This window comes from Mustela erminea, chromosome 1 (genome assembly GCF_009829155.1).
Source record: "Mustela erminea isolate mMusErm1 chromosome 1, mMusErm1.Pri, whole genome shotgun sequence".
Lineage (NCBI taxonomy): Eukaryota > Metazoa > Chordata > Mammalia > Carnivora > Mustelidae > Mustela > Mustela erminea.
This window is the reverse complement of record NC_045614.1, coordinates 162,380,031-162,400,966: the sequence shown is the minus strand read 5'-3', so window position 1 is coordinate 162,400,966 and position 20,936 is coordinate 162,380,031. Positions and strand designations below refer to the sequence as shown.

The following is a 20,936-nucleotide window of genomic DNA, read 5'->3' as shown; positions in this document are numbered from 1 at the left end:
TGCTTGCATTCAAACTACCTTGCTTTGTTGTTTAGTGGGAAGACAAGCCATAGGAAACCAGATTGTAAATTCCTGGAGGGCAGTGGCCCGTAAGGTCTTTCGGATCCCTATTAGTAGTAGAGCGTTGCTAATGATGAGGTTATTTCAGAGGACAGACTATTTCCAGGCCATTTAGGAGAAGACTTAACTTCACCTTGGTAGCACTCTTTTGTCATTGACAGCAGAACCCAAATTCCCATCCCGTCTCAGGGCAGACATCCCAAACACAATGGCACTCCTTATAAACACTGGGTCTGAACTAACTGCATGGGCCTGGGGAAAGCGCTCTTGCCGCTTGGGACACCCACTGATGGCTCCTGAGGAAACAGTTGCAGCCAGGGTCCCCCATAGCCTGGGGCCATCCCAGCGTGGGCAGCGGGTAGATAACTTTTGTCAATAGTGAATTTAAATATTTTTTAAGTTCATATTTAAAACATTTGTTTCATCCCCTCTGCTGTCTCTCCGAAAGTCCACATTTGGTTCTGAGTTTTAAATAATGGAAATGTTATGTCCTAACAGAGCGACACTCCTTCCTCTAACCATTGAGTGAAAGACAAGATCTTACAGTGGTATTTGTGAATCCCAGATCAAGTAGATGACCTGTTATTTGTAGTTGTTAGCCTCTTCTGTGGGCTAATAGAAAGCATCTAAGCTCTGTTTGGCCATTTAATTATGGGTGCATGAACACAAAATCTTACTAAACTGCTGTTTAGTAAGCAGTGTTTCTTACCTCAACGAAGAGTAGCATCTAATAAGAGCATATCACTCTGTAAACATCCAATATTGACAGTCTAGATTGAACTGAAAACCTGAAAAAGATCCTTGACTCATTTTGTTAGCTAAGCAACATACCTCCACTGGAAGGATTCTCCTCCTCCTGTATCTGACTTGCTTCACTTGCCTCCTCCAACCACTGGTGCTGTGAACCTTCATATCAGTTGCTAATGTGTTCTGGTTGTGCTTAATTCATGAGCAGAATTCTCCCTCAGGGTACCTTTGTGCAGCTGGTGGAAGACTTCAGTGCCTGTGTTCAGGGAAATGCCAAGCTGGGATTACAGTTACTTCTGTAATTCAAACAAAGCAGCCTACTCTGGGTTTTATATTTACAAAATTGCTGTCCCCAAAGGTTAATATTAGTTTTCCATAGCAGATGATTTCTCTTTCTGTCTCGCCTTCTTTATTGCTGTTAGGTTATCTTCCTTCAGAAGAAGAAAAAGGGCATGCTGTCTATATTTTTCTATTTTCCTTTCAGGAAAATGATGCAGAATACCATTCAATTAAATTTAAGACCCCAAAGGAAAATACATGTAATTATTAACTAAATATGTTCGGGGATCCCTTTGATGGTTTATGGGATAGGTAACCATTAAGCAAACAGATAAGACCTTTCTTGTATTTTATTTTCTACTTTCTAGTGAAACCCTCAATGGAAAAAGGAGGGAAATGATTCCTATATTATCTCACCTTTCAATAGCAAAGAATAAGATGATAGCGATGTTCTACATTTAGTATGTTCTTTTGTCCCACAAATCTAAAATATGTTCAGTATTGATGATTTTAGGAGGCTCTTCCTAGTTTTCTTTTAATCTTTTTTGCTAAGAATAGCATAATTTATTAACCACAAAGAAAGTCTTGCCAGATATCTTTTTTTCAGTACTACAAGTTAAGGAACTTAGATACTGGATTAAATATGAGATTGGAGAGGCGGCACATATTAATAGTTTCTAGAGAGGAACTGGAGTTGGGTTCTTTTTTTAGCGTGTAAAATTTTGACCATTACAACAACTAAACCAGAAATGGGACCATTTTTGTCATGTGTTCTCTGAGAATACATATCTTCACAAAGTATATAGGACAGTATGGTGGATAATATTTCTGCAGAGTGTCTTGGGGGATATAATACTGTGCCTGATGTCTAAAAAGCAATTGATATTTCTTTGAGGGTGTTTGGTGTGTGGAGGAAACTATACTAACAGTCTTAAGTTGAGAGATTACCTTGCAAGCAAATTTGGAGATAAAGTGGTGTGAGTGGGTAATAATGGGTAGGTAGGGCAAGGGTTTGAAGCGCAAAGATGCCCATTGTGGCAGGGCCAGCATAGCAGTCTGATGTTAAAATATTTAGTTATGGAAAATAGTGTATATGAATGCATGCATAATCAGTTGTGTCCTGGAAATGGGTAGGATTTATGATCGGGGACATCTTAGCATTAGATGTGGGTGTCTAGTTTGCTCACAAATAATTTTCCATCACCTTTATCATCTGTCTCCTTAATTAGATGCTTGGCTGTGCATACACATTATAATTTAGTGAAGTATCACTGTCTTGGTATTTTAATGTAAGGATTGAGACCAAAACCAAGATAAGAATTCTCATTAAAATGTGTCATATCAAATTTCACTTTGAAAAATTAAAATCTAGAATGTATACTCGTAGAAGTAATGAAATTTATTTACCAACAATAAGGAGGAACACTGTCTCCCTTTTGGATAATACAACATTTTCAACAAGAACTTGTCTGCTATAATTCTCTGGTGATTTGAGAAAAATCCAATCCTACCTTGTGAGATAAATTATCTAATATTCTTCTGTCATATAAATCTCATGATTTAAGCACACATTTGAAGAGTTTACCATAAGACATTCTGTAGTCCTTTCTTCTTGCACCTGTCTTTGATACTAGATCTTAGAGAAGTGGACATTGCATTTTAAGGTACTACCTATATTACTATAAACTATATAACTATATAAACTATAAACAAACAGTAAAACTGGAGGGAAGATGACCTCTGAACTAATTTTAAAGAGTATTAGACCATTCTGTGTTCATCGATGGCCTGAAGCAGATTAAAAACTCTGAGAGTGTCAAGGAAAGCCTTCTCTTTGTTTTCCTTCCATCGAGGCTGGCGCCCCAGCAGGAGGTGAAGTAGTAACACAGGCCCTAGCTTTTATCTGACCCGCTCAGATGTAGAGAACACAGAGCAGGTGGCAAAGCTGGCGAGGACTGAGGTTTCCTCTAGTTCCTGTCCTCTCCCCTTTCACATGCTCAGTGTCCTCCTGCTTTTCAGTCGCCTTTCTGCAGTCACATTAGGAAGAGACAGGATATACTCAAGACGGAAAATAGGCAATTTTGTGTGATGGTGTAAGACATGCACTTTGTAATTACATAAACATGGATTTGAATCTTAGTTCTGCAAACATGGAAACACTGCTACTTCTCTCCAAGCCTCTTTTATGGAAACAATGATAGAATTACTTCAGGGAGACAGTATAAGACCCTGAGCACATTAAAGCATCTTGTACAATACCTACTTTAAGTAGCAGGGAGGAGGGGAAGAATCTTTGGTCAGTCCTTACAAGTTATGGTTGTTCTTTTGCCTATGATGAATGGAACGATGGTCTGTTTTCACCACGTTGGCATTACTGAGCCAACTTCTTTCTAGACCTTCTCCTTCAGTCTTTCTTTACAAGATTGCTCAGTACTAAGGAACTAGAATCTATTTTTATGGTGCTCACCGCCTTCTCCTGACCCAACTCAGATGAAACTCTGCCGTGTTCCTTGAAGTTAGGAAGTCAGACCCCGAGGTTTCCAGTTCAATTGAACCAGGTTTCCCAACATGGGCTAGCACCCAAGACCTCTGTGGGGACCACTAATGAAGAGATGGAGTCCAGGCAGATCCTGTGCATGGCGTGGCTCAGACATAGCCAGTGTTAACTGAGCATCTGCTGTGTGATAGCACCACATGAGGTTTAGGAAAAGCCTCCCTGTCTCTTAGAGGGTTAACAGTAAAGGAATTATAGGATGGGGTGTACAGACAGAACATAGGAATGAACCTTACTTCCCAGACACTGGGAAAGAGGAGTTGTAAGTAAATAAATCCCATGTCTTAGAAAATAAGATCCAGACCGAATTTATATATTTAACCTGTAGAATGTGTCGTGGCAATCTGCATTAATCATGATTGATGGTAGATACTGCAGAAATAAGAATTAACTAAAAAAATAAGGAACCATTTCTAAATTTCAAAGGAAAAGCATGATTAATAATATAGCACTCCTCATTGACATTCCTAGAGGATATACTTCACAAGATTTTGAGAAACCCTATATTCTTAAATACCCCATCTTTTATAAAACTCATCTATAAGAGTTGAGAATAACAAAGACACATTGAAAAGTGGATATTGAAGCAGTTGCTAAGCTCATTAACTAGCTAAATGATTATCCCATCACAGAAGCCTCCCCCGTCTTGATTCAAATTTGTGTCTCAACAAAATTACAAATTACAACCTTACAACCTGTCATAACCTTTCTAAATTCACTCATGAATGGTTGAAACCAGCAATGTTAAATCTATGAAGGCCAACGGTCTACTATAATAATAAGAGACATTTATGTGAATAGCTTGCTTTTATGGTTAATTATCACGGAGAACAGTAACAATTATGTATCTCATTAAACAAGTGCCTAATTAATGTTATAAATTTCTCTTGATTAGAACACACTTTATAGTTGTTGCTCACACATGTCAACACTCTCACAGTTATTAAAAGTGAAGTAAAAGGGAAAATTGACTTTTGGTTCATCTTTTAGTAATATTTTATAAATTCCTTCAGAGAGGTACTTAATAGCTAGGAATGTAATATCCTAGATGCCTTAAGGAGTCCATTTTTTGTGTATTATGTTTGGTAGCCATTTCTTCATGTGTTCCTCTGTTAGTGCTGTGAAATCATCTCTACAGAATGGGACTCAGTCACTAGAACAAAGCAAGCAGTTGATACTACCATGAAACTCCTGCATCAAGGACAATCTGTGGTGAAGTATTTATTAAGAATTTACTAGGTACCTGTATCACAGATTCCAGACTGTGTCAATGACTTCCCATTCTACTTTGCCTCCCCACACATGTTCCTACAATATTGAATAACTATGATAAAATGGAAGGTATAGTTTTTTTAATATTGAACTCTGTTGAGATATAACTTACATAATGCTATGCTATAAGCTTTGCCAAAGCTCTACATTCATGTGAATACTATCCCAGTGAAGAACATTTCCATGACTAGAAAAATGTGTCATACATACCCTCTACCACCATTCCCTCCTCCAACACCTCCTGCCTCAGGCAACCATTAATGTGATTTCTATCACAGTATGTTAGTTAGGCTTTTAAAAAAGAACTTCCCATAAAGAGAATCACAGCATGCTCTTTTGTGTCTAATTTCTTTTGCTCAACATAATGTTATTGAGTTCCGTGTTGTTGCATGAATAAATTTCTGTTCATGGCTGTGTAGTATCCCATTATATGAACATGCTATGATTTATTTATTGTTTCAACTATTGAAGGCTATTTTTGTTTTGGGTTTTGAGATTTATGAATAAAAATCTTTAGTTTTCTTTTTTTGTAATATTTTTTGTTTTGGTACCAGGGTGATGCTAATTTCATAAAAGGAGTTACAAAGAGACCCCCTCACACCATTTGCAGAAAGAAATTAAGATGCCTTTAATTGTTTGATAGAATTCACTAGTGATTCCATCCGGGCCTGGAGTTTCTCCGTGGAAAGGATTGTAATTGTGTCTTTCAAGACATTTGTCCATTTCATCTAGGTTTTTGAGATTGCTATCAAATGGTTCATAGTACATCTTTCTTATTCTTTTAATTTATATGAGATCAGTTGTAGTATCACCTTTTTAATTTTCATATTGGTTTGTGTTTTCTCTTTTTTCTTACTAGAGGTTTTCCAATTTTATTAATCTTAAGAACCAGCTTTCCAGGTTTCATTAATTTTATAAAATGTTTACCCCTTGTTTATTTATTGATTTTTCACTCTTTTTTATTTCTTTCTTTCAACTTCCATTGGATGTAATTTGCCCTTCTTTTTTCAGCTTAGGTCATTAATTTGAGACTTTCTTCTTTTCTAATATGAGCATTTAAAGCTATAAACTTTTCTTTAACCAGTACTCCTTTTCAAAATCTCAAAAGTTTGGTATATTATAATTTCATTTTCATTCAATTCAAAATACTTTCTAGTTTCCCTTATTATTTCTCCTTTGGCCATTGAGTTATTTAAAAGTATGTTGTTCAGTTTCTAAACACTTTTGAGTATTCCAGGTATGTTTTTGTTATCAACTACTCACTAAACTCTGTTATGATTTCAAAATCAGAAATAGAAAGAAAGAGAGGGAAAAGCAGGCTCCCCACTGAGCAGGGAGCATGACACAAGTCTCGATCCCAGGACCCCAAGATCATGACCTGAGCTGAAGGCAGATGCTTTATTGACTGAGCCACCCAGGCACCCCTGAAAGATTCTTATCTCTGGTAACTTTCCTTGTCCTGTAGTCACTTCGATATTATACCCACGCCAGTTTAAAATTTTTTTTTAGTGAATCATGCTTTCCTGGTATGTGTTTTTCCATTCCTTATTTGTAATCTATCTATATCTTAATATTTAAAATGCATTTCACACAGCTAACATCTAATTGAGTTGCTTCTTTACCCAGTCTGAAAATCCCTGACTTAATTTATTTTTTTTAAAGATTTTATTTATTTATTTGACAGAGAGAGACACAGCAAGAGGGGGAACACAAGCAGGAGGAATGGGAGAGAGGGAGGCAGGCTTCCTGCTAAGCAAGGACCCTGATTCGGGGCTTGATCCCAGGACTTTGGAATCATGACCTGAGCTGAAGGCAGACACTTAACAACTGAGCCACCCAGGTGCCCCCAAATCCCTGACTTTAACTGCAGTGTTTAGTCTATTCTTTCTTTTTCTTTTTTTTTTTTAAATATTTTATTTATTTGACAGAGAGAGAAGGAAAGAGAGCACGAACAGGGGGAGCAACAGGCAGAGGGAGAGGGAGAAGCAAGGTCCCCACTGACTGGGGAGCCAGACACAGGACTCAATCCCAGGACCCTGGGATCATGACCTGAGGTGAAGGCAGACAATCGACTGAACCACCTAGTTGCCCTGGTTAGTCTGTTTTTATTAAATATATTTATTGTCATGGTTGGGCTTGAGTTCATTTTTTTTCTGGTGAATGGCCAGTGTAATTCTTATCTTTATTTCTCTGTATCTACTGTATCTTACTTTTTCCTCAGGCCACATCATGGATTTTCTTTATTATTATTTTCAGCAATTCAAGTGTGATATGTATCAGAGTCGTTTTTTTATATTTACCCTTAGTGGAATTCATTGAGCTTCTTAGAGCTATTGATGTGTTTTTTCATCTAATTTGGAAAATTTTAGCAATTCTTCAAATATTTTCTTCTGTCTTTCCTTCCTTCTGGATTCCAGTTATACCAAATGATAGGTCTCTTGATGTTATTCCACAGATCACTAAAGTTATGTTTAATTTTTTTTTTTAAGCTTTTTTCCTATCTGTTCTTTGTATGGATAGTTTCTGTCTTCAAGTGCCTTGAGCTTTTCTTTTATGGTGTCTGTTAAGGCCCTGCAGTGGCTTTTCCAATTCAGATATTGTATTTTTTTAGTCCTAGAAGTTATATTCAGTTCTTTCATATTTTTGGTTCTCCTATTGTATTCGTATTTTTTATATCCTTATCCTTATTCATAATAAGTGTTTTAAAGTTCTTGTCTACTAATTCCCTATTTGTCACTTTTGGGTTTGTTTCTATCGACTTATTTTTTTCCCTGCTTTTTTTCCCCCCATGTTCAGTAGATTTCAATTGAATGCTGGACATTTTGTGAATGTTACCTTGTCAATTATTTGAATTTTGCTGTCATTCCTTAATAAGGATCGAGTTGTTTTTTGGCCGTCGGTTAAATTACTTTAAGATCAACTTGTTCTTCTGGAAGCTTGTTTTTAAGCTTTGTTAGGGTTGTTCTAGAATACTCTGTACCCTGGAGCTATTTTAGCCTTAGTCTTAAAGCATGACTTAAGGGCCTCTACTGAATGTCTCGCATATCCAATGGGGATTCACCTTCTCTTGGATACCCTGTCCCACAGATTACACCAGCTCAGCTTGCCTGAGTGCTGAAGTCTGTCCCTGCAGCTGAGCAAGGCTCTGTGCTCTTCTTGGGTTTTTCTCTTCCCTGATCAGCAGAAAAGTCAGATAGTCGCCGGGGTTATTATAGGATCACCATGTGTGTTTCAACCTCTCAGATCCCAGTTGCATGCAGCACAGTTATCCAGTGTCTGAAAACTGTTGTTTCTTATATTATGTCCAGTTTTATGGTGTGTCTTTTGTGACACGAGGGCTAGTGTGGTGTTAGTTCTCCATCATGACTGGAAGCAGAAATAAACAATGTATCACTTGTCATTATAAGGAAGAAGCATTAGAGCCAGAAAGTCTTAAGAAATGACTTAAGAAATGAGAAAAGTGCTTATGGGTTGTAGCTCAGTAGCTCAAAAGTTGTTACAAGATAGTACACACCAGTGAGGAAATCAAAATATGTATTAGGGATTCAGAGTAGCTCAATGCTTTCTGGGCAAAAAAATGTAAGACTAATAGAATAATATATGCCGTGTATCCATTAGTTAAAATATTGTAAGTTAATTTAGTACACATATACTAAGCACCAAGCATAAGTAAGGTATTACACAAGACACTTTTCAATATACTGGTGATTAACTTTTTTCTAAAGTCAGATATTCAACATTTCAAGTAGTTTAGGGAGTGCAGAGAACTATAGAACACGTATTCCCACCCACCATTAGATTAATGAAATTCCTTATGTCTCTTGTCAGACATCGGAGGGCTGCACAATGCCAAGGTAAGGGCAGCATACTTTTCCATAACCCCTGATCCTTAAAGCAGGGCTGTCTCCAGGATGTGTCATACTTCTTTCCATAGATTTCGGTTCAATATTATATTACAAAATTCATGGGCGCCCATGAGGAATGGTGGTTTGTTAGTGACAGTTTACAATATTGGTTAGAGAAGAGGACCTTACACACATGCTTGTTGTCCATTCAGTGCAAGTGCAATATATTCAGAGTGTCCAGGCACCATTTCTGCCTGCCCAGTTCTAGAAACTCTCTCTTCTTGTCCTTTATTTTCACATGTACCTTTCTGGCTAATTATGCATCTTCTACTCTTAAGAAAAAGGTAGCAATGCTATTATTACACATAAAGCCATGGTTCTTTGCAGTCTCTTTTTATTGAAATGAAATAGATTTTCTTGCCTCTATAACGCTCTAATGCTATTAATATATTACTGGCTATATTGTTACTCAGGATGCTACATGGTTCATCCCACCCATGGTGAACACTGGCTTCCAAAGCTATATGGCTTGTCGCTGTGTTTCACCGACAATGACCAAATAAGTGTGACCCTGAGTGTTCAGGAAAATCTGGATGATAATTTATTTTCTAGTCATATTAAATATACCATTTGGAATTTTGTAGCATAAACATAGAGCAGCACATATTCCAACCCAATATTTTCTTGAACTCTTAAGGCTGTAATCATTGTATTTCTAGAACATGGTCTCTTTTCAGTATTGACTGCACCCTTGCTTTCTACACTCTGCCACCAGTGGGAAGAAAGGTACTTGCCCTTTATACACAGAAGCTTCTAACTGCCTGTCTCTTGTCAAATTATATAACAGCACTGATGTAGAATAATTTTTCAATTACCTATATTGATAGAAGAGAAGAACAGCAACCAGGATCGTATAAAACAGCAAAAAAATTTAAAGTATTTTTTTTCCCTATTTTCCTTGGACCAGGACCAGCCAATGTCAAGACGGTGATGTCAGGTTCCTAGATGAGGGTGAGACACTTGTCCTCACTGAGACGTGTCCTCTAGTCACCTGCCAGAAATACCATGATGTGGGGGGTGTGCAGTCCTGACGCCAGCCTTCCCTGTACCTGCACTCAGGCCCCTGCCAGGGCGAGGACAGCACAGTCCCTGGACAGGGACAGAGAGTGGAAAGCAAGGGGGATCTGGGACACCAGGGTAAGGGTGAGGGCCAAGAACCAAGTCAAACACAAGCAGCAGAAGAGGACACCTTTGAGTGATGCTCCACTGTTTCATTAGAGCACTTACAAAACACAGAATCTGAGATGGTAACAACCACTGAGCATTAAAGTGAGACCCAAACACAAGGCCCTGTGTGACTGGTCACACTCCATGAAGTTGGCCCTGCCATGGGCTTTCACCAGTATGTACTCTCCATCTCACGTGGTCATGTGGAAAGCACCCTAGACTCATGCAGAATGTGATAAAAGGAACGAATTTGTCTGACATACTTTATAATTTGGATAACCTTAACATGGGATATCAAGACTTAATCATTTAGTTAACTAAATTCATTAGTTAACTATTGACTTCCTGCTCAGGCTAGGGTGTGGAGCTGGAGGACAATGGCCAGGAAAGGCTCTCACTCTTCACTAGGGTCAAAAGGAACAGATGTTGTCAGATAGATCAATAGTGTGTGCTTTGATAGAGATCTAAACAAGAAAATTAAGAAAACTAGGAGTAAAGAAATTAATTTTGATGGGCCTTGTAGGAGGGAAAAAAAAAAAAAATGACTGCAGCCAAGCTGAGATGGATGGCGTAGTATTTCAACTGCCAGAGACTAAGGGGCAGACCTTCCAGGCTGGAAGGACAGCATGGGGGGAAAGGCATTGAAACGGAGGACATGTTGATAGATATGCCTGCATGCTGGGATTTTCCAGCCTTCTTCTGTTTTACTAAACATCTATTTTCCAGACACTGAGCTAGAGGCAGGGAATATGGGAATATAGAATTAGGATTCAGACAGAGCCATGTGTGAATCACAATCCATCACTCCCCAGTTGTGTGACCGGAGACACTTTACTGAATCACTCTGAGCCTCAATTTTAGTCATCCGTAAAATAAAAACATCCGTTTTGTAGAATTTTTAGGGAGATTATGAATGAGATAATGTTTGTAAAATACTCCAACTAGCACCCTCAATCCTGGTGAAGGAGACAAGCAAATATAAACAAATAATTGCGATAATCTATGCTTTCTGCAAGGCTTCTTGGAAGAGCTAATATTTGACCTGGGGGCTGAAGGGTAAGGATGCGTTTTTAAGCCAAGGGGAAGCCGAGAGGGATTTTTCCTAGGGTGAGGTTGAAAATGAGGAATCCCCTTTATGGTCTGCAGGGGATGGGAGGCAGAGAGTAGCTCTCAGGAAGAGAAGGTTGACCATATGTGTGTATCTATAGATAAGGACAAAAAATAACTTTTCATTATCACCCCAAAGTCACTTTTAGCTGATTCACAGAATCCGATTCTTGGAGTGCCTGAGTGGCTCAGTCGTTAAGCATCTGTCTTGGGCTCAGGTAATGATCCCTGGATCCTGGGATCAAGCTCTGCATCGGGCTCCTTTCCTGCTTGGTGGGAAGCCTGCTTCTCCCTCTCTCTCTGCCCCTGCTTGTGTTCCCTCTCTCGCTGTGTCTATCTCTGTCAAATAAATAAATAAAATCTTAAAAAAAAAAAAAAGTATCTGATTCTTCTGCAGAAGAGGTAAGAGACCTTTTATGCAAAGTCCTCCCTCAAGTAAGATGTGTATAAATTTGCATGAGAGTTTCGAGTTTCTGCAGACGATGTTTGGTATGTTTTCTTCCTTCCAGAAGTCTAGAGTAAGGGGAGATCTGGAGTAGGGAGAGAGAGAGACAAACTCAAGAAATGTATTTACTTATCCCCTCCTCAAATGGAACATTTGCTTAGTTGGCATACATTTGACAAGACATGACAGGCTTTAGGCATATTCATGGTCTTGGTTGATGTGTGCCACTGCATGCTTGGTTCTTTAAAATGCTTGTCTTGTTCTGTCTTCTTCTTCCAGACCGAACACTTGCCTTTGCAGACTCAGTTCAAAGAAAGGGAGGCTGGCGGTCTCCAGCACTCTGTAAGTAACGAGGTCCTTCTGTGGGGGTCTGCCCAGGTGGACTTATTATTATACTTATTAAAATATCATTTGATTTCCATGAAATTTTTTTTTTCACCTCTCTGCCATCTGAACATCCATAGTATGATTTTGTAAAGTCCTTGAGCTTGCTTGCCCATCTTAGAAGTAATCGAGTTTTATGAAACCAGTAACCAGGCAGAAGGTTAGTACCAGAGATGCCACAGAGCAGCATCTTGGGGGTTCATTTGATGGTGACAGCTGTGACAGCATTCCTGAGTTTCAGTAATGTTGGGCGTATGGTCAAATACCAGTTCATTTCACTGTCTTTTCCCTAATTCCCCAGCACTGAATCCTGAGGTTTCTTTTGGTTTTGTTTTGGCTGTTGGATGTAATTCCTGTGTATTTCAGCCACACATCTTCAGCTTGAGGCCTGCTGAGAAACTCCGGAAGTTCACAGCCTTGTTCTTCCCTAGTTTAGTTGATACTGGTTCCGAATTTTGAAACCTGAAATTGACTATATTCCCTTTAGTCATAACTTTCTATTGAGGAGCTGCTGTGACTCTTATTCAGGTATTGTAAGTAACTCAGGACTGGAAAATGATAAGTTGTTGTACCTTACCTTGCCTTTCAGTAGCTTGTGGGATAATGAATCAGAGACACAGAAGATAATGAATCCAGTTTCTTGCCTGTTTTTACCAAAGTGCTAGGAAAATGCAAACAGCTGCTCTGCTAATGTAAGTAATATTTGAATTTTTAGAATGGACTAAATAGCAGGAGATTGGACTATGAAGATGAGAGCCCCGTGGGGGAAGATGGGATTCAGCAGATGTACCCCCTTTACAGTCAGATATGCTACCAAGACCGGAGTCCTGGCAAACATCGTCAAAGCAACGAGCCTGAGAGAGCCTACATCAACCCACGAGAACATTACGTGTGATTTCCCTCTCTTTCCAGTGGATGTCCTGACAAACGTTTTATCTTAGACTGGGGAGAGAAACTGAGGTCAATGGTTATCATTTTATTCTCTCTCGTATAAAACAATCCCAGTTTACCTGTATCAGAAGTCGTGATGAATGGCTTGGAGCCAATAGCCAATTTCTTTCCTTCCTTAAGAGTTTCTTAGCCACCAGCTGTGTTTGTGAACTTGACAATAGCTTGTGTGTTTCTGTGATGATAGTGTTTAACCACTAATACTTGGCCTATGACGGCATGTTCGTTAAACGTAGAACATCTGCCCATGATGGCAGCAGTGATTCTCCAAAAAGAAAGGCCCCAGCTGGGACTGTTAACCTGGCTGAGTTTTAGGAAGGCCAGCCTGTTCATCTGTAACTCAAATGAGCAGAAAAAAGAGTTCAGAATCCATCTCCCTAATTATTTCACTGGGACTTGGCTTTCCCTAACATGCTTAATGCAATTACAGTACCTGTGCAAACAGGAGGCCTGAGGAAAGAGGCAAAATTTGCTTTTTATCCAAAAACAAAAATGACAACAAAAAAAGCAGTTGAAACCCTCAAGCCTGTTGGTTGCTTTGAAAGTCTTGTGATAACTGCAATCTGTGTTCTTTCTTGATCGCTAAGGTCCTGAGGGATACATGTTTTGTGCTGTTCTCTGCCTAGTCTGGATTAGCTGCTTGCTCACCAAGGTTCTGCTCTGTTGTTCCCACACTTCTGTTCTTTCCTAGCCAGATTAGCCTGTTTCCCGCCTATTCCATTCTAAAAGCCTTGTCTAAGTGGTGGACAGACTTGAGCCCTGTCCTTCTTTTCTGTAGTATTGTATATGACAAGCTTACCTTTGCCTTCTGAAATTCCTGTCAAACTAATCCTATCCACAAAGGCTTCCACTGCACTCACGCTTCTTCAGACTGCTTCTCATCCAAGTTTTATCTACCTCAGAAAAGTCTGCTGGAAAATCACCGTGAAATAACTCCTGCTCTTAAAAGCCAGGTAGAAAATGTGAAAAAAAAAATTTTTTTAAGTGCCACTCCAGTATGGCCTATATGCTCAACCCCCATGTTGTCCTTGATCCTCCCACCCTCTCTTACCTGGTCAAGAACAAGAGCGAAGGGATGCTAAAAAGCGAATTGTGTAGTGACTGACTTAGTAGTGCGACACTCTGGTGCCTGCAAACAGCCATCTTGCGTTTTCTCACCCTCTTTGCCAAGGTAGCTTCACTGAGATTGAAGGTAGTGATTTTCGTGGTGTGAGCAGAAGAGGGGGCCCAGGTACCCTCCCAAATGTCAATCACTCCCCTTGCATCTTAAGGGAAGCGTTGTTTTCCTGCGTGTTCGGGAAGATGAGAGGTATGTCACAGATATGAAAAACACTACAGACTTGCCGTATAGTAGGAAAGAATGGCATAAGTACTAATAAAAGAGTTCACGCTTCCAGCCGAAGTTTCGGGGGTAGAGGGGAACAGGATAATATGAATATAGACTTCAAATGAGATACCAAAGATACCTTGTGATTCATGTGCCTGCTCTGGTTCCTGCTTTTGTGTTTGTCTCCTTTTTCTAGGTGCCACGCTCGTTCAGACAAGTTATCCAGGTTATTCTACAGTAGTCCCACAGTCTGCCCCTGTTGCCTGGGGGACCGACGGTTCTGGGCGAAAAGATGCTTAAACTCTAACTCGGCGCCTTAGCAATTGACAAGGCTGTCTGGTCACGTGGAATTAAAGGGTAAACCCCAAGAACCCTCCTCGCTGTTGTCACTGTGCTACCTCAGTTAGAGTTTGCTGCCCTTTTTTAGCAAGATGACGCGGAAAGAACGTATTTGACTTTATTACCTGCAATCCCATCAGTGAACAGTGTAGCTGAAGGTGGAGGAGTCCTCACAATTGTTTCCCAAAAGAGAGAGATGGCTCTGGTCAGTTCTCCTTGAGAGAGAAGCAGTTTTTATAAATCCTAGATGTTACAGAGGAAGAGATGTGGTGCCAGGTCACCACCCTTAGAAAGTTTTAAAAAGACTTAACACATGAGGGATGGTTTCTAGGCTCCTTCTGGGAAGGGGGTTGCTGAATTAGCATCACAAAAATTCTTCTTGGACCTTGGGTGGGGGAGGAGAGTAAAGATTTCTTCATTTTCGCTAAATTTAGAAGGGCTGGGTGGTTTCAGGAGCCTTGGGGCCTGTCTTCAGAGCCCTATAAAATTTTTAACATTTTGATGGCGTTACGGGAAAGAAATTTCAGGGTGTAGACAGCTCTCTTATAGCCACCAACCTCCTAGCTTCTCTGTCAGCTTCAATACTTCTTGAATGAATCAGTAGATTTTATAGCTGTTGGCCCTTTACATGGGTCAGATAGCTATATACTTGTTTGTCCTGGTGTTTCCCTTTGTTCTCTCTGAATACTGAGTGGAACAGAAAGGAGCTTTAAAAGGGTTTGATCAGCCAGTCCCCTCAACCAAAAAAATGCCATCTGAAATTAGCCTGTCAATCTCTACATTTAGAGCTTAGAGGACTTGATGATGGCTATTTAAATTTGGAAGTTAGGCCCTTAAAGGTCAATGAGTGTTATAAGCCACAACTGATACTAGCTACTCTTCCCATAACTGGTTTACTAAAACACACTGAAACAGAAATAAATCCCCAGAGCGCTTACCCACTTAACGGTCGCAGCTGATCGTTTTTTGGGGGGTCGGGGGGCGTGCTCCCTCTCAGACCTGCAGCCCCGGAGTCCTGCGGGGTGTAGGCAGCCCAGGCTCCAAGAGTGTGCATCATCGCCATGTCATCAGGCTCTTCGCACACCACACCTCTGTACTGTCTAGGGTTGCTCTGACATCGTGGGATAGGAATGAAATTAATTCTCAATGGCAGAAAATTAATTGAGATTAATTCTTCAATGGCAGTGATTTGCCGCTCTTCTGTGAGGATTCTCCCATCCTTGGCCTTCTCGTATTTTCTAAGTTTGAAGAAGTCTATGCATTTTGGACTTGGAACATGAAATTCTTAACCTGTGATAGACCTCCCTGTAACACACACGGTAGATAGTGAAGAAATAAATGCCCTATAAACTAAATGAACTAGTTCCCTCGTAAATCCTTCATGGCCTCATGTACTCACAAGGACAGCACAATTTCTTTGTCCATCTTTTGAGGATGTATATTATCCTAATTTCTCTTTCATAGTAATCTGAAAATCAGTTTCATTTTTCATTGTAGCCTCTTATTCCCTGGGGTGTCGAGAACAGACCATATGCCAAGAATTAAAAGAACAGATTCTACTCCCGACTAACCCCTTTCTAGCCGTGAAAACTTGGGCAAGTCACCTAACCTCACCAGGGCCTCAGTTGCCCACTATCCATAAAGCAGAGACTTTACCCAGCCTCTCCAAAATGTGAGGGTTAAACAAGATAATGATGGGAAATTAGAAGTTCTCTTCCAATCGAAAAGGCCTCTGACTCTATTATGATTAAATGTTGGACCTAAACTTCTAGAACCTTCACCAGCACTGGGAAGAACCAGTGATAACACGAGAACTTCAATTTGACCCAGTCTGAGTATAGACGAGTGCCAGTAGGACATGCACTTTCTTTTACAGTAACACCGATTTTGTCTTATGGAAAGCTTCGTATCTGGAGCTTAGCCTCTTAAGCTTGGTCTAAAATTGCAGGTGCCTGTTGCTATAGCCAGTGGTTGCTTTTAGTTTGCAGATTACTACTAATAACAGCTACATTAGTGAGTTTTTGGTAGAGACGTGATTCCAGGAGAAGCCGCTTACCTGAATCCCCCACGGACAAGGACCACAGGACTGTGTCGTCCCCTCTCCGGGAGCCCCTGTGGGGATGGAAAGGCCCACACTCCTGTGCTGCACACTCACAGACCATGCCAATCGCTGGCCAGCTGTGACTTCTTTAAAATCTGCTGCTGGGGAGAGGAGTTAGGGAATACATTTTCTTGATTGTTTTTTAGCGGAGATCTAAGAAAATACACAGGAGAAAACCCATAAGAAATGTTTATTAAAATGAAAAGAAGCACATATGCTCATTTTTACTTAGCTTTTGAACTTCTCAAAATGCTCAGAAAGTCTTACATCTGTTAGATTAACTGGAGCTGCAAACAATCCAGTAGTTAAAGCCACCGCATCCCAGTTGGTTTAGAATAATTTGGGCCCAAACATCTAACACCTCTGCCTTAGTTCTTTGATACACTGATTGCTGTTTGCTGTGTCCCACCTTTACTGAACTCCCAGGGAGAGGGGGGTGGATGGAAGACTAGCTAGATTTGGTAGAAAACCAGAAGAAGAATAGGAGGACTATGAGGTAGAAATGTCGGGGTCCCTGCCAGTGGCTCAGCCGTGTCCTTAGCTGACAAGATTCTTCATCCTTGGACTGTTTGCTGATCTTCTAGGAGGACCCGGGACTTCCCATTCTTCTGATAAACTAGAAACTGCTATTTGCAAGCCTATTTGACTGTAGACTCTGCCTGGATTAATGTTATGATACTTAAAAAGGAATTTACATTTTCTCCATTAAAGAAAATTGTTGTGAACTGGACTTGACCAGTTTGGTCATTTGCAAGGATTGGGGTGTTCTGGTAGCCTCCAGTAGGTAGAGGTGGGTGAGGGCTGCAGCTCCTCACCAGGTGATTCTTTACACTGAAATCAGCTTTTAGACCAATTTCTACATCATTCATGTTTACAAGCAAGCAGGCATCCTGTAACAAGTCAGCCTGTCCTGTAAGCTTGAAAATGTCCCAGTTCTGTTCTTTTAGGGAACTCAACAGCATCTTATGCAAAAGGTTTATTAGAAGCAAATCCAGCAGTATTCCAGAATGTTTAGTGTCAGGCGACCCAGTTCTGTTTTAACTGCTAGACACAGAATAGGTTAGTAATCAAGGGATCCGGGGCTAGTGGGCTTACTTGAGTCTCCTATCCTACTGATGGGAGGCCTGAAGTGACCTGCAGTATTGGGCCAGTCCATGTACCTTTAATTCTAGTAATTTGGCCCTTGAAAATTATCATTTATTCACAAAGTCTCCGGAGTTAAGCTACTAATAAAACACTGGTGGTAGAAGCCTCTAAAGAGAGTTTTTTCAAATGCTAACAGCCTTCCGAGGATGTTATCCGCCACCACCCACACCCCCCCCCCAGCAGGATTCTTCAAAATGTTAACTAATGGCTTCCAGGGTGTTTACTAGGACTAATTAAAGATTGCCAAAATAATTTCGATTACATAGAATGTAACAGAATTTGCTCAGGATTCCTCAGGATATCACACCTGCTAACATTTCTCCTTAGTGAGGACCTTTCCTTTCTTGGGGGGAAAGGGGCAGGGACGATATGTGTGAGAGACAGAGGGGAGTAGGGTCCACTTAAAAATTTTTTTAAAAATTTTTCCATTCACACGCACAAAAGAACCTTCACATCTGCAAACATTTCACTCTTTCAGGTGCATTTTATCATATTTGTTTTAACATTATCTCTCCAAAAAAAAAGTTTAGGGGTAGGAAAAGAAAGGTTCTATTTACCTTGATGGTCAAAATACATAAAACATTAGGGTTATTTCTACTGCATTTTCATTACTAAGTTAGTTATTCTCAAGTTTCAGTTTGACTGTGGCACCAAGTAATCTAAAATGAAAGAGAATGCCGAAACCTCAGATGACACTACATACCGTTTTATCATCCAGTATCAACTGAGAGCATGATGTGGGAGTTCCTTCCAAATCCCCGGGAGAAGGGAAGCTGCCGTGGATAAAGAAAAGGATTCTCCATGTCATCGTTTGGGAATAACTCCCTTCCACTGGTCCACTCGCAGGAATTTTCTAATCCATGTTTGGGGTCTAAGGCCGTGATATGTGTCAAGTTACCTACCTCCCTGCACTAAAAAGAACTAGCTATATTCTGTATTCTTTACCAAACAGTTGCCCCCTTGAGGTTTTCCCCAGCAGGATCCTTGGTATCATAGCCTGAACTGGTTGTATTTATCATCACGACATGGGATTGAACTGTGACACCTAGAACGAAAGACTCCCTGGGAATCCAGAATATCAGATGTCCTACACTGGCTTAGAACTCAGACCCATGCTGCTATAACTATGTCCAATGGCCATGAAGAGATGTTTTGTGAGTCTCCTCCAGAAGTTAGGAATATACCTCAAACATCCCTAAAGTCCCATAACTCCTCACAATAGATCTATGAAGCCCAGGGTCAAGTGATGGGATGTCACTGTTTTGGCTTCTAACAATGGTTCCAGAAACGACCAGTATTCTTCCTTAACCCGCCCTAGCACGCTGATCAGGCTAATTTAAATTCCTCTCTCAAGACATGTTGATAAACTCGGTGTCCCTCATATTCTGGCTACAGACAGCAGTATTTTGCCCTCAATGCGTTGGTTTGCACTTCCCCGCACTGTGGCTCAGTAATGCCTCTGCTTTTTCCCGCGGTCTTATGAGAACTTACTGCGTATTCAATACCCAGAAGAGCATTTGCCATCTTAGGTTTCGCTGTGTACTTGAAATTCCAAGTCCTTTGTGTAAAAAAAAAAAAAAAAAAAAAAAAAGTTAAGTAGCTGTTGTGGCTACTGGATCCCTGGACTATTCCACGTGTCCGTGCAGAAAAGTTCCTGTTTATCCTCTATCTTCTGTTTCTACTCCTAAGCCAGTGCTTAAAGACATGACGTCTGTTCCAGCCTGTTCCCTCTTAAAGTGGTCTTAACATCTTCACTTCTGTAGTCTTCAGTCTTACCTGTAAGTTTGTACTCTGTACCTCACATGACTTTATGGAGGGACAAATAAGATACTTTGGGGTTGTCTTCAAGTGAGGTCCTACTTTTAAAGTGATCTTATAAAAGCCCCTGGGCTTAGAAATGAGAAATACTATAGCTATAATTCTTTTCCTATTCTTGTTTTGCTATTTTTAATTCTGAAAAGTGATCTCTGTCTGAATAGGCTTCCTCTGGTTTTAACTTTCTTCCCATTAACCCTTTTTACACTGAAGCTGTCCTCTCTCCTTATCCATTCTCTGAACTTTTTATTTACAGAGCCAAAACTAATTCTCCCACAGCAGATCCCACCTACGTTTACTCCCACCATTCAGCGAATTATAGTACATAAGCAAACATTTGGCTCTGTGCATAAGTCAGAAGCTAGTCTAGTGAGACTTCACTCTGGCCCTGAGAAGATCTGATCATGTGCCTCGGCTTCCCTGCATAAACTGAGGTTAATTCTGTTATCTCACAGCACCTGCGGGTTGTGAGTCTTGGCTAGTAAGTGCTGGAAAGCATCTTGCAAATGTGTCCCCTACTACGTAAACATGTAACGAATAATCTGGAGAGTCTTCAAGCAGAAATGTATTCTTGTACAGCTCAGTTCAGAATACTAATCTACCCATTGTTTTCAAATAAAAATGTTTTACTAACCTGTTTTTCTCCTTTTTTCTTTTAAAAATATTTTTAGTAAAAATTAGTTTCTGGGAATTTGAACTATGTATAGAAAGAAACCAATAGTATATATTCTTACTTGTTAGAAAATGCTCAAGTTGTCTTGTAAGTGTTAAAACTAAAAGGGTTGCATAACCAGGTAGTGGGGAAAGGAGGACGATTTTAGCTCAAATGTGGAAAATATAGCAAAATATAGAAATACAAAAATTAGTTTTGATTTTGAGATTGTATTATAAATAGTAGAGTTAATGTGGTTGTTATAGATATTCTTTATTTTTAAGTTACCAGAAATTACCTTTTATTTTTGAACTGTATGGTTCTTGACATGTTTTGAATAAAGTTTTTATCAACTGAAGTTTTTCATTTACCTTATTATCAATAAATCAGTTATGTTTAAAATACATATAAAAAGTGATAACCTAATTACATGACTGTAAAATTCAGGATTTGAAAACATCTTTAATTAAAATGGTAAATTTCTATACTGGGATCCATTTTAAAAAAAGATAATAAAAATAGCAACAGAAGTACTTTCTTAAGGCATATTGGAAATGTTTTTGAAACATGATCAGTTACATGTTATTATAAGTGGTTGTGAAAATATTTCAGTGAAGCTAAATTCATTCCACTTAAAGAATTCTTCATTCCTTATTAATCCTTAGGTATTAAAATATCCTTTCTTTTA

At 39.7% G+C, this 20,936-nt stretch overlaps 1 protein-coding gene across 1 annotated transcript in view; it reads left to right on the top strand.

Annotated features, from left to right (window-relative positions):
* Positions 1 to 20,126, top strand: part of NECTIN3 (nectin cell adhesion molecule 3) — a 133,481-nt gene extending 113,355 nt beyond the window's left edge. Inside the window, exons 8-9 of the mRNA XM_032349680.1 lie at positions 11,816 to 11,878; positions 12,636 to 20,126. Of these exons, the coding sequence (XP_032205571.1) occupies positions 11,816 to 11,878; positions 12,636 to 12,815 (243 nt within the window). The 3' untranslated portion in view covers positions 12,816 to 20,126. The remainder of the gene's footprint in view (positions 1 to 11,815; positions 11,879 to 12,635) is intronic.
* Positions 20,127 to 20,936: the final 810 nt, after the last annotated feature.